Source organism: Mus caroli, unplaced genomic scaffold, assembly GCF_978045245.1.
Source record: "Mus caroli unplaced genomic scaffold, Mus_caroli_1 scaffold_7, whole genome shotgun sequence".
Lineage (NCBI taxonomy): Eukaryota > Metazoa > Chordata > Mammalia > Rodentia > Muridae > Mus > Mus caroli.
Window position 1 is genome coordinate 22330639 of NW_028227262.1, and position 14526 is coordinate 22345164.

General features: G+C 46.0%; 1 protein-coding gene across 1 annotated transcript; it reads left to right on the top strand.

Moving 5' to 3' along the window:
- Positions 1 to 4926: 4926 nt before the first annotated feature.
- On the top strand, positions 4927 to 14061 carry Galnt8 (polypeptide N-acetylgalactosaminyltransferase 8). The gene is given in 8 exon segments (XM_085840859.1): positions 4927 to 4966; positions 6060 to 6263; positions 10639 to 10749; positions 10752 to 10781; positions 10784 to 10813; positions 10867 to 10872; positions 13004 to 13179; positions 13942 to 14061. Coding segments are annotated over 8 exon segments (717 nt in total).
- The last annotated feature ends 465 nt before the right edge of the window (positions 14062 to 14526 follow it).

The following is a 14526-nucleotide window of genomic DNA, read 5'->3' on the forward strand; positions in this document are numbered from 1 at the left end:
GCTTGTTCCTGGGCACCAGGCTCCTGTCACTAGCAGAGCCCCCCCCCCCCCCATAGATTTGTGCCCATCAGTCACTCATGCAATGCCCCAAAGCCTCTCCACCCGTAGAGGATGTGTGGTCATGTAGGCTCAAGACAGATTTCCATTTTAATGAGGTACCTAAAGGCCCGGAGGTCTTAGCCTATAAGCTTTCCTTCCCAGACACTCCTCCTTGCAAACCCTGACAAAGAGGGTACGGTTTTACTCACCCACTTTCTGTCAGGACAATGCCTTAAAACCATCGACTGCCTTTTTTCACTAGGATCCATTGCGGGGAGCTGTGGAGAAGGCCTTCCCCTACAGAGCCTTAATCTCCCGTAGAAGGCCTCTGTGCTCCCAGCCACGACCAAGCCACCACCATCAAGCCAAAGACTTCCCTTCGAGGGACCAGCCAGAGATTCCTTTCTTTACTCCACAACCCCCGACCCCACCCCAGCCACTAACCCCACTCGGTGGGGGGTGGAGGGGTGGACAAGGGGTAGCTCCCAATACCAGGGTGACACCCTCAGCCCTGGGGATACAGGAGAGAGGGCAGAGGGAGAGAAGTTCCCACGCAGGCAAGAGTCCTTAGTCCGGGACTTTGACTAGAGCACAGGAAGGCCTTCTGACGGGAGATTAGAAACGGCTCATTAGGAGAAAGCCTATCCCATCGTCCAAGCACAGGCCCTGATGAACAGAGATAGTCTATGGTTTTAGAACTTTATTGTAGAAAGGCAGGGGTAAAGGAGAGAAAGTGGAAAGAGAGAGACCAGCCATGGCCAAGAGGAGAGAAGGGGAGAAAGGAGAGAAAGACTAGAGAGGCTAGAGAGTAAGAGGAGAGAGTGAGGAGAGGATGAAAGAGTGAGGTGGGGCCAAACAGCCCCTCTTATGGTGGGCTGTTATCTTACTGTTACTAATTAACTGGGAGGAGTGTAGCCTGAAGGTCAGAAGCTTGGGGCATGGTCTGTGTGACTACTAGCCACACACTTCTCCTGTGGGAGTGGTAACTTCGACAGGAGCCATGAGTCCAGGAGACAGGAGGGAACGCCTACATCTCATGTAGGTGAGTTATCACCACTGGGTACCGGGGTTCCACACCTCAGCTTGACTGGAGATCAGCCTGTCTGTGAATAGCCCATTGCCCCACATCCAGCAGCGTCATTTGGGTTCGGAGACCCTGAGAACCAGACAGCAGCAGTCACAGGCCCGGGAATCCCCAAGCCTGATCGGGTTCTCCCTCACCTCAGACTGTGCATCCCCGTCCCCAGAGCCCTGCGGGTTTCCCTACAGCCCAACACCCGCCCAGCGACAGCCTGGGGTTAGCATGGTCAACTTTTGCATCCTGCCTCCCAGAGGCCGATCCTGAGGCTGAGCCCTGTGTCGGAGCAGATGTGAGACCCCGTAACCCTGCAATAATCCTCTGAGGCTCTGAGTCTGCCTGGTGGCCCCAAAGTTCTTACTGCTGCCATCACTTTGAGGCAGGAGAGACAGATTAAGGAGACATCTAGAATCTGTTGGGAGCCTTTTACCAGCTAAGTAAGAATCAAAAATTCTAGCACAATGTATATTTGTTGTGAAGGCTACCAGTAGATGGATAGTTCTTTGATAGAGACATATTTTCAGAAAAGAATGTTAAAATAGCCACAAATCAGGCTTTAGGCTTGAATGTGTGTGTGTGAGACCTCAAATTTGCTGTTCTCCTGCCTCAACCTCCCAATTAGCTGGATTACAGACATTTACCACCACAGCAGCATGTGGAGATTTTTGCCCTGCAGTACTTTACACTGCTACTGTAAGCTGATGTCTTGGGGAAAAATAGGCTGGTGCTTGGGCAGGGCAGGGAAGCCAGCTACTGTAGATGCTAAAGAGGTACATGTGTTCATCCTGCCTATTTCTACTAGGCTATTGCCCTTGCTCACTTAAAAAGTTAGCAGGTTGAACAGGTAGACAGGAACTGGAGCTTGAAGCTGGCCTGGAGGAAATTTTTCATAAGGTTTCTGCCCTACACTCATGTATCAAAGGATGGATTGGTAGATAGGTCTGCTAGGCATGCAGATAAAGAGATGGCCCATCCTCTCTCATGACCCATAAGGTCCCTCTGGTTCTCTCCTTTGAAAATGGGAGGGATGGAGTAGGGAGGTCTCTCTAAGGTGTAATATCTACCCCATTTTTATCAGGCCTGGATTTAAATAAAAATCTCTATCTATGATAGCATAACTTATAAAATATAACAGACTCTCCAGGCTGAGAACAGAGACACTGGAGACAATGTAAGGCCAGTCACCTTCCCCACAAAGGACAGTGAAATCATCTCACAGCCAAGCCTACCTACCTTCTGGCCTTTAGCTCATGGATTCCTGTAGTTGTAAGACTTACACAGCACAGGAGAGAGAAATTAGATTCTTTTCCCCCTTGTTTGATCAAACTGCAAATCCATTTCTTTCCCTAGTTTCTGTTTCCTAATTTCTTCTAGAATACAGGAAATCCGAGGTCATAGATCTGTGTCCTGTAAGATGACATTACCATATTCCTCAGAGTCCCCACTTCAGGAAGACACAGCAAACTCAGCATGCATGTACCTAATAACACAGCACTGAAACACAAGAGGCAAAGGCACCGCAAGAGGAGCTGGACTAACCAGAGATCACAATCAGGGGCTCTAAGACCTCTAGTGTTACCATTTTCTTTCAACCCTGTAGTGCTTGCTCTAAGCTACACTTGTGTGGTTTGTCCCAGGACATGCTCAGCCTTTTGGTTGTCTAGAAATCTGGAAGGATACAGGCAGACTCTTGGACCCCTTCCTTTTATGCAGTTCTTTTAACTTTAGTACCCTCTGCTGCAAGCTATGTTTCCACAGCTCATGAACTTTATCCCTTGACGACTCTGCTCAGTGGGTCTCTCTGTCTCTGTTTCTCTCTGTCTATCTCTGTCTCTCTGTTTCTCTCTGTCTCTCTCTGTCTGTCTGTCTGTCTCCCAGCTTGCCATCCTATTTCATGACTGTAGAATTGTTCCCTGGGGCAATGACAGAGTATTCTGTTCCCTACCTCTCAGAGATCATATGCCTTTTCCCTGAAAACAGTTATCTATTTTGTGTAGTTTTGCAGATGCTTTTGAGAGGAGACCAATCTCATCTCAGGTGTTCCATTATAGCCTGAAGCAGGAGATGACTCCAGATCATTAAAAAAGAAGAAGAAAAAAAAAAGTACAGCATTGATTCGTCCTAATTGCTCACCAATTCACTTTGATCTAGTACAGGGATAGCTTTTTCTCTAACCCATCAGTCTAGCCTTCTCTCTAACCCATCAGTCTAGCCTTCACCTGCCTGAAAGCCTACAGTGTCTTGTCCTAAGTGCACCATTCAATGTTCGTACAGATGAGTACTTTCTCCTTAAATTATTTAACGCCTTACTGGAATGAGATGGCAGCTTAGCTGTCCACTGACAGGTGGTAGGAGGCAAGGCAATCATTCAAGTTACCCCTCACCCGTCCAATCACACCCCGCCTGAGAACTGTGTTAGAAGGCTCACACAAGTGAATCACATGATCATACACAGCCGCCCGTGCTGCATCAGCCCAGATGGTGGGAGTTTCCCCATGAAACTCCCAACCAGCATAGTCAACGAGAAGAAAAGACAAATGGATGAAAACCCACCGTTTAGTTTTCTTCTCCTCTGTTACCGTATTCCGCAGTCTATACTGATCTGATGTTCAGGAGAAGGCTTTCCTCTGTGCCAGCTTCTTCCCTTCTAGTCACTCAGTGCTGGAACATAGCTTGCAGAGTTCTCTGACTTTGCCTCTTTCCGAGATTAAATGCCTATCAACCATATTGAGTGCTCTGTTGCATTTCCTAATTTGCAGTGTCTACAAATACATCTGGTTAGGATACAATCCAGTTCTGTACAAAGATTCTTTCTCTTTTGTTGCTGTGATGGAGGGATATGGATGAGCCCCTTGACTTTTGTGGGAGGGAGCATCCTTAAACTGAGGAATCCTCTTACTGGCAATCATACATACCTTAGGATTTCTTCTTGGGTTGTACTGTCTGGTGTCTCCTCTCCTGGCTGAAGCTATCCAAACACTCATGTCTGCGCCATACACAGAAATCAACACTATGATACTTACCTGCAACCAATCCAGACAAACAATAACGTTATTTCTGGGATACAGGAAAACTGTCTGCAGGCTATCTGCACTAAACCAGAAACCACAGCACAAAGAAGCATGCTTAAACAATCTCAGGACTTGGGAGGCTGAGGCAAGGGGATTGTCAGAAGGTTGAGGCCCGCTTGGGCTACAAAGTGAGTTCCAAGCCAGCTGTGAGTCTAAACGAAATGAAAACCCCAAACAGAATATAAAATACAAACCTTCAGAACTGGGAGTGGTGGCTCACACCTATAATCCCAGCTCTAGAAGAGTAGATGCAGATGTGTCTCAAGATCAACTTCTACTACAGATCAAGATCAAGGCCAGCCCCGGCTGCCTGCTACCCTGTGTCTAAAGGCAAACTCCCAAAGATTCCACTGAGGATGTTCCAGAAGCATCAGGCCCAGATCTTCTACAGGACCAAGAGGCCGCACTACGAGGACAGAGTGCTTAGTAGACAGACTTTTCATATGGGGATATGGGCTAACTCTGAGATGCCTCTAGGGGCTTTTAGAAACGCTTAAGGAGATCTTGCACAGCATGGATTCCTGTAACAGATACCTTAATACAGTATTTTAAAATGCCCATGTTATCTGGGCTGTAAGTGGCTCGTGACGGTAGTTAGGTCTCCTATGTAGAGAGCACAGGAACCTAAGTCATGTTGAAACTCCCCCACCTCCCATTATTATTGGTCTATTTTTAATTTTCAGTTGTTTTAGGGGTGGGGATGGAACCCAAGGCCTGGTGCAGGACAAGTAAGCAGCCATGACCGAGGTACCAAGCCCTAGCCAGAATTTCACTATAAGTAACGTCTTTGTATAACACTTTGTCTTTCAGAATGTCTTTCTTTTTTAAAAAATAAAAAAAACCCACAGTGATGACAATATCTCATGTTTCCTGAATGTGCCGAGCCTTTTACAAGGTTGTCTCGCACCTCATAACCACACTGCAGAGGAAATGGTTGATTTGTTTCACTTTTTGAAAACAAGGTTTCACTGTATAGTCCCAGATAACCCTGAACTTGTGGCAGTCATCCTGCTTCAGCCTCTCGAGTGCCAGGATTCAGGGAAAAACTCACTGTGCCTAGCTTGTTTGCCTGTTTATTGTAGCATTAGGGGTCCAACCTAGGCCCTTGCCCATGCTAGGCAAACACAAACCACTGAGCTATACCCCGAATTCTAGTCGGTGTTATAAACACTCATTTTGTAGATAAGAAAAATAAAGTTCAGAGAGGTAAACTAAATTGCTTTAGTCTCCCTAACTAGTGAGTAATGAACTTACTTTCTTAAACAACCCATACCCTTTCCAGCGCTCTCTCTGGGTGCCTGTGGTGGTCTAATCTATAGACCAGAGTTACCATAATTAACCTATCAATCACTACAAATTATTTAATTAATTTGCTTATGGTTGTGACATAGAGGGATGTTGGTGGTGGTGATTATAGCGTTTTGAATAATAATGGCTCAAATAGGATTTTGAGTATCTTGTTACCAGTTGGTGGAACTATTTGGGAGGGATTGGAGGCTGTTGGAGGAGCTGTGTCTCAGGGGTTGATCTTTGAGGTTTCAAGAAATTTCTGGGATTCGCAGTGCACTCGTGTAGCTGCCAGCGACCACGGGTTACTGAGTTCCTGAAAGCAAAGATGGGGTTTTTGGATGGGAAAGGCTTTGAGAGAAATAAGGAGCCAAGATAAAATTCTCTGATCAAGGCCAATGTTTACTTATGAGTGTGAGCTTAAAGGGGTGGGTACCCATCCCCCACCAGGCCAGCATCTCATTGCTTTGTTAGGATCACATCAGGAAGACAGGTTCGGTCTCTCAGCAGTAGTGGCATCTTGGAGGAAACCACAGATGTGGCAGGACAATAGACTTTACCTAGGTCGGAAGACTCTACCCTAGATGGGCTAGGGGGCTGTGGCAAGCTAGGTTTGAGCCAGCCTGCTCAAGGCTGGGGGAAGAACACACACTCGAAGATCTTCCAGCAATGGGGCAAGGAGCTCTCAGAGGCTCAGCAGAGAGAGGCCCAGGACTTGTTCCTCCAGTTGGGTTGCAACGTGTTCTTCAGTAACTAGTTGCCCTGTAACCGCAGCATCCTTGACACCCGTGATGCCAGGGAATACCCTTTTATATTGATATGTGGCAATTATCCTTTAGTCATTAGCTGATGGCCAGTTCCTTGTTTTCAGGTCTGGGCTACTGTGAATAATGCTGTCAAGTTTTGCCTTTATTTTATTTTATTTATTTATTTATTTATTTATTTATTTATTTATGTATTGTTTTTTCGAGACAGGGTTTCTCTGTGTAGCCCTGGCTATCCTGGAACTCATGCTGTAGACCAGGCTGGCCTTGAACTCAGAAATCTGCCTGCCTCTGTCTCCCAAGTGCTGGGATTAAAGGTGTGCGCCACCACGCCTGGCCTTATGTTTTGCCTTTTTAATGAATTGGAGTTAGGGTTTGATACACATGTACTAATACACAAACATGAAGTTAAGGGGGAAAGAGGCAAACGAGACACACCCCAAAGCATGGGTGTGGTCTCAAGGAGGGTTGTTTCCTGTGCAAGGCCATATGAGAACAAATGGAGGTCTTCATTTTGTAGACCCTTGTAACAGAGTTGCTGTGTTGCATGGTAACTCTGTTTTTAGCCTTTTGAGGGCCTGCCCGCCTGTTTCCTAAATGGGGCTACATAATTAGTTATATTCTGTCCCGCAGGGTTGAGCAGATTCTTGTTGCTTGCCTTTTGTTTTTGAAGGAGAACCAGGAAATCAAGGCATTATGTTCTGAGCTACATAGATCTCTGCCTCCAAGAGTTGGTGATTACTGGGACGGACCACCCTGCCTGGCAGAAGCCAGGTCTGGTTTGGGCGTTGAACCCAGGGCCTTGTGAATGTACAAAAGCATGCCACCAATGATGGGTAATCCCAGGCTCCTGGGATTTGTCCACATATTTGCCAACACGTTATTGTGTGTGTGTGTGTTGAGCTATTAACTTATTGGTTGTGAGATGAATCTCATTGTGGTTTTTTATTTTATTATCTAAAATTTTAGGCCTAATGATGTTGAACATCTTTTTATGTGCTCATTACTCATTTGCATGTCTTTTTCCAGGGGTGTCTACTTGGGCATATTATTTTTTATTATTGAATTGCAACTTCTGTCCTTCCTTCCTTCCTTCCTTCCTTCCTTCCTTCCTTCCTTCCTTCCTTCCTTCCTTCCTTCCTTCCTTCCTTTTCTCCCTCCTTCCTCCCTCCCCTCTCCCTCCCTCCTTGACCTGGTTTTCAGAACTGAGTAAAAACCTGGGGGTGGGGAGAAGAAAGGCAGTAGGTTCAGCAGCCCCTGCTCTGCTTCCTGGTCTGTGGCATGTGGGAGTCCCAGTCACTCGTCCCTGCTGTCACAACCTCTGCTGTGCCCTGCCCTGATGGAGCGGACCCTCCTGGACCCTGAGCACAGACGAACCTTGCTTCCTCTAAGTCGCCTCTGCTGGATACCTTGTCATATCAGTGAGAAAGGTTTGTAATACAACCAGAGGCTCCACAAAGGTGGATATTAAAAAAAAAACAAAATCGGCAACCATTTTAATTTTTAAGCGTGGATTGAGATTTCCTTCCAGAGTGGCAGAACGCTGAAGCATCTTTCTCTCCCAAAACAAAACAACCATCGGACTGGAGAAAATGATACACCAGGCAACATTTTCAGCGGTCGTCTCAAGGATACACAGCAAATGGAGACTCAGCCTGGCAAGAACATTTTCTAAATCTCAATCTCAACAAGGCTCAGTGGGAGTCTGTGGCATAGAGCGATCGAGCGGCTGTTTTCTCTGTGTGCCCTGCCCCCCCCGCCCCCCCCCCCCCCGCATTCTAGTTCTAGAGAATATTCTATGCCAAGTTCTCTACTCTGGGTAGGATGTTCAAGGGGGCTCTTGCCACTGCATTTCCCATAGGGCTGTGGTTTCACCCCTGGGAAGGGCAAGCCAACAGCAATCAGCCGCCTTCCCCACCCACACCCATCACTGAGATGCAAGTCCTCCACCTGAGGAGGCAGCAGAAGCAGCTGTGATTCCCATTCTCCTCATCTCCTCCTCCTCCATCCCCTGATGCTCTCCACCTCACACCTGCTCTGAGGGTAGAGTTTCAACTCCAACTGCACCAGACCCAGAATGCTGGGTTGCAGCTGTCTCTTGCCCAGATTGCTTACACAGAGGAAGTTCTATCCTGGAACGCTAATGTCCGGAAGCCCAGTGGCTCTACTTCCTACCTCCCACCTTCCTGTCCTTTGTGTCTGCTTATAGAACCACGTGTCATGCTAGCTCAGGAAGAAAATGAGCTGCTCCCTATACCCCTGGCCCCTGAGTACTGAGGCAGAAGCTCCGTCCAGAATGTAATTCAAGGCAAAAATCTTCCCTGATCTTTCTAAGGAACTAGACTTATTTGGAACGGTTTTAAAATCAGGGTCTCTTTCTGTAGCTCTCTGGCTGTCTATTCTCTGTGTAGGCTGGGACTTCTCGGAACTCACAGAGATCCATTGGTCTCTGTCTCCCCAGGGCTAAGATTAAAGGTGTGTGCTGTCATTCTCAGCTAACCATGCATTCTTGGTGGAGAATTTCAGAGGAAACTCAAAGCTCATGATATAACAGTAGCCTGCACAATGTGGAACATTCAGACATTTAACAGAAGCTGGGAAGACACAGACACAAAGAATCCCATGGTATCATATGCCTGCCATGTTGGTATGCAAGCAACTGGCTTGGACCCACTCAGGAGCAAACAGATGACCCCAAGAGAAAGACTGAGAGCCATTTCTTAGCCTATACACAGACCCATCAAAGGGCAGCAGAAACCTCCGTGCATTCAGGCCATCACCCTAACTTCTGAGTAGTGTGACTAGTAAGCCACTCTGACCCAGGTCAACTTCTAGAATGCTAGGCTTAAAAGAGCAAAGCCATGTGCCATAATTTCTTCAGATTGTACTTTTAAAAATCTTTCACTCAACCTTCCAACCTTCACATTTCCAGTTTGCTTTGGAGACCCTAATTAAAGTCAGATGTCACTTAATGATAGGCTGAGCTCTGGAGAAGGTAATATTAAGACATTTTTTGTCATAGTACAAAAGCAAAGTGTGTTTACATAAACTAAGACAGCTGAGACATCATTGGGTGGCCTAATGTTATGGGAGCCATGTTTGTACATGTGGTCTCTCATAGACTGAAGCGCTTTCATGTGGCTTTTTACACTTTATATATGAGAAATGAGAACATTCCAGTAAAGAAGTTTGCTCAAGGGCTGTGGAGAGATGGCTCAGCAGTTAAGAGCCAGATTTTGTTGTCAGCATCTATGCTGACATTCACAACCATCTCTAACTCCATTTCCGGGGATCTGACACCCTCTTCTGGCCTCTGCAGGTACTGCGTGAATACGGTACACATACATATTTGCAGGCAAACACTCATATATATAAAATGAAAATAAATAATTTTTAAAAAGAAGCCTGCTTAAGTATGTTTCTCTAATTGTTGTTTACAATTACCCCAAAGGAAAGGTACCCTAAATATACTCGAAACCCATTAGCTGGCAAGTGGATAAACAGTGTATGTTAGATCTCTTCAATGCAACGTTATTTGACCACCCAAGGAAAGCTATTGGTACCTAATGCAACCCTGATAATAATTTTATGCCTGTAGAATATATAACTTGTTTCTGTTTACATGAAAGATCCAGAGCAGGTAAGTCTGTAAAAACAGAAAAGCAGGTAAGTCTTTAAAAACAGAAAATTGTTAGTCTATGGCCTAGTGGGGCATGGACAGAATGGGTCAGGAAAAAGTATCAAATAACTGGTAACGCTCTAGGCTTTCTTTATATGTGATGACATTTTCTAAAATTAGAGGCTGGGGAGATGGTTGGTGGGTAAAGGGCTTGCTTGAGGACCTGAGCTCGGAGCCCCAGCATGTCTGCAGCAGGTGGATACAGAATGATTCCCACTGGCCAATAAGCTTAGCCTAATTTAAAAGCTTCATGTTTATTTAGAATTCCTGTATCGACAAAACCAGGTTGAAAGGAATTGAGGAAGGCACTTGACCTGTGACCTCTAAAACTAACGCTAATAGTTACTCAACTCTCTGATTCACAAACCTGCTTTTAAACAGGCTATTGCATGTAACTTATTTCTCAATAAATCGTGTTTTTTTTAAAAACAAGGGTTGGTCAATAGATCTAAGGCCGTAGTTACACAGGTACTAAATCCTAGGCATCTGCTGTTCAACATGATGTCTCTAGGTGAATGAAAAAGTGATGGATGGCCTCGGTCTGAGCAGAAACCTTTTGAACAAATAGATATAAACCATTTTGCTTCTTGGATAAAGTTCTGAGTTTTTGGTTTTTTTCCTCACCTACAGAGTTTGAGGTTTAGTGAGGAGAGGGAGACTGGATAGCAGTGTTTAAATCATAAAGAATAATAATGGGTTACAAAGAATGGTGTCTTACAGGTAGGTGCCTTCAGAAGTCAAATGCTGTCTGGCTGCCATCACTCAGGGCCATCCTCATAGTCATGAAGGATGCTCTATCCATCATCGAGAGGACGGTCGCCACCATCACCAACCGACCCCACCCCAGCTGCTGAAGAAGATCATCCTGTGGAGGACTTCAGCTCCCATGGGGAGCATTCTGAGGGAAGGATGGAAAAGCATGATTTCCATTGGTCATGGAGTTAGTACTTAGGAGTTTGGAACACGGGGAGTGCTTTCGAGAGGGGAAAATAAAGGATAATTTAGTAAGGGTCTATCTGTGCTGGGCGTATTTAAACTTCATGAAGCCAGGAGGACAGCTCATCATCTCAGTTGTGCAAGGAAGGAAACAAAGACACAGAAAAGCACTGTGTGTCCAAATTGCATGGTAGGTCAGTGTGGATTGGGGGTCAGGCCCAGAACCGTGGGACTCCAAAGTCACCTGTGCTCTGAAAATGCACCGTGAAAGAGACCAGAGGGTTGAGACCCAGGCAGGCTTGTCAGCTTCGCCACTGGGGTGCACAGTCATGATGGGCCTGAGGGTTTGCCTTCTAAATTCACAACCCCAGCTTCTTGCCTTAAAAGATCCATCCTTAAGTATCGTTAGATCTCCAAGATTTACCTTTTTTTTTTTTTTTTACAGGCAAACTGTGGCTGTTGATTATTATAACTGTGCTACGAAGGACAGCCAACGTGATTTCTTAGTGCTACCAATTTTGGGTAGCAAATAAAAGGAAACCAGTTATTTGGTTAGCTATTTTGCATACTACTTAGCCATTTGTATGAAAACTGAAGCTGACTTCAGATATGCAAAGAAGGCAACTGGTAGCCTGAGTTAACAAAGGCAGAGACAGGCTTTACAAAAAGGGAGGGGAGGAGGTGGGAAAGCCCTTGTCAACAGTCTGGGAAAGAGCGAGTCGTGCTTGCATAACATTGCGTACACTCTTCAGCTAGATTCAGCCAGATGCTGGCAGAGAAGCTCCGTCTCAGCGCTTGTTTCCATTGTGACTTCAGCGGAGCCGCCAGGGATGTGTAAAACAAAGCAAAGCTGCTGATTCTGGTTCCCTAGGAAGCCTTGCAGTTAAGCCCAGGAAGAGTCCCCAGACTGACTCTGCAAACTCATCCATCAGGGCTTCAGCCTCAGCTAACCACGCCCGGCCTGCCCTGCTTCTTTACCTAGAGTTTCAGTACATAAATAAGAAGCTCTCAGAAATCTATGAGGGTGACCTAGCTCAGACCCTAGCAATGGCGGTTAGGGATCCCGAACTAGCATCTCCTGTAACCGGGAAAGACTTCCAATGGAGGGATGGGGACACCAACCCAGCCACAAAACCTTAGATCCACAATTTTTCCTGCCTGCAAGATGTGCAGAGGTAAAAGATGGAGCAGAATTTGAGGGAAGGACCAATTCGTATCTGGCCCAGCCTGAGACCCAGGCCATGAGAGGGAACCCACCCCTGACACTGTCAATGATACTCTGCTACACTTGCAGACAGGAGCCTAGCATAACTGTCATCTGAGAGGCTTCACCCAGCAACTGATGGAAACTGATGCAGAGACCCACAGTCAGACATTAGATGGAGCTTGGGGAATCCTGTAGAAGAGGTGGAGGAAGAACTGAAGGTGTCAGAGGAGCCAAGGACACCACAAGAAAACCTACAGAATCAACTATCCTGGACCTAGAGAGGCTCATAGAGACGGAACTGTCAACCAGCGAGCATACATGGGACAGACCTAGGCCCTCTGTACAGATGTAACATGTATGTAGCTTGGTCTTCATGTGGGACTCCTAAAGCAGGAGCAGGGGCTATCTCTGCCTAAGTTGCCTTGCATTTGGATCCCTCTCCTCCAACTGAGCTACCGCGTCTAGCCTCAATAGAAGAAGATGCGCCTAGTCTTACTGCACCTAATATGCGGAGGCTGGTTGATATTTATGGGAAGCCTCCCCTTCTCTGAGAAGAAGGGGAGGAGGAGTGGAGTGGATGAGGGAGGGGAGGTGAGAGGAAGGGACTGGGAGGAGAGAAGGGAGGGGAAGCTGTGATCACGATGTAAAGTAAATAGATTGATGGTGATGGTGATGGTGTAAATAAATTGATGGTGATGGTGATGTACTCATAGCCAGTGATTCACCCAAGCAGAGGTATTCAAGGATGGGGAAAAGAAACAAGGGTTGATATTGAATGTTTTTTTGGGGAAGGCATTAGACAACGTTCTGGAGTTGCTTACCATACAGTGGCATTGGCCATAGGCTATTGCAGAATGGTGTAAAATCTCTGCATCACATCCATTTTTTGTGCTCTGTGCTGCTATGGTTGTGTGGCTGTCTGGTTGGTAGGAGTGAAGGTAGGAGAACTGGATGAGAAGTTTAAGCTTTACAACCAGAACTATCCAGTCCTACTGCAATTTACAAAGCACACAAAGAGAAGAGGTCTTGCACAAGCCCGAAACACCAGCCTGGAAGCCTCTGCAGCTGATGTGGTCACCATCTTGGATGCTTACATTGAAGTGAGCATTGAATGGTAGGTTCTGGAAGGCTGGTGTTTTCAGTGAAAGAAAGAACTAAGCTATTGTATATAGCAAGCCAGGATGCCATCAAGACAGGGAATACTGACACCAGGCCCTGAACTAAGAGAAACTGTAAAGCTTGCTTTCTAGGGGCCTTGGATAAGTGAGATCATACAAGCCAGACGTGGTATATAAGCCCATAATGTTATGACTCAGGACGTAGAGGCAGGCAGAAGAGTCATAAAGTCAAAGCTAACCTGGGCTGCAATGCATACATATTTGAAAGAGGTGGGTGGGGTCTTGGAATATTGGCAGCCAGACCCTGACTTTGCTAATTGTGTGACTTTGAATAGCTACTTAGCTAGACGTTTGCACATTTCTCTTTAAAATGCAAAATGTGACCTCTGGTAATTCCTCCAGTTTCCTTAGCTCTTAAATGACACAGAATAAAGATTATATATGCACGGTGTAGAGAGTCATACAAGAGAGAGACACCATTTGGAAATATGGATAATGTAAGCTCAAGGTCGAGAACTGCCCATCCTCAGTCACAATGGCCTGGGTGTGTCAGTTGGACACTAATTTCAGATCTGCTCTCGACCTGACTCAACTGCTAGGAGTCCCAGATATCTAGAACCTAAGGAATTCTCCAGACTCTAGAGAGTCCTTTTTAGTTCCTGCCTGACTTAAGAACCACATCACAGCAAGGTTCATAGAGTGTTTCTGCTCCAGCCCACTGCTGTGCCACACTGCTGGCCTTACTGTATTCTCTTCTTTTAGGCTCATTTGGCTCAGATTCAGGAAGACCACACCATGGTCGTGTCTCCTGTGTTTGACGAGATTAATTTCGATACATTTGAGCTAGAAAAGTATGAACTGGCAGCAGACGGGTTTGGCTGAAGCTGTGGGACGGTGTGGTCCATGCCACAAGCCTGGATTGATCTGAGCAATGTCACTGTTCCCATGAAGTACATATGGGCACGCCGAGGGAACTCAATCAGGATGAATTGTGTAGGGCTTGCCTGTCTTTGATGACTGTAATGGAGTGGAGAAGCAGAGATGGGATAAGAAAAACATATAACAATGATAACAGCAGTAAAAAAATCTAAAGGCTTTATCCCAGATTAAAAATCATAGACATTTGGCATTACCTGTGTTTTTAGACAACAAACAAACAAACAAAGGTATTTAGCATTTTAGAAAATGCTTGAGATCTTCTAGCATTATCACACTATGAAGAAAGATGACATTCCACCATCATTGTGAAGGGTGGTAACAGCACAGTGAACATTTGGGCAAAGCCTTCTGGATAAGAGGAGGCTTAGGTAGAATTCTCAAGACCATTGCGGGGCTTCCCTGCCCTCT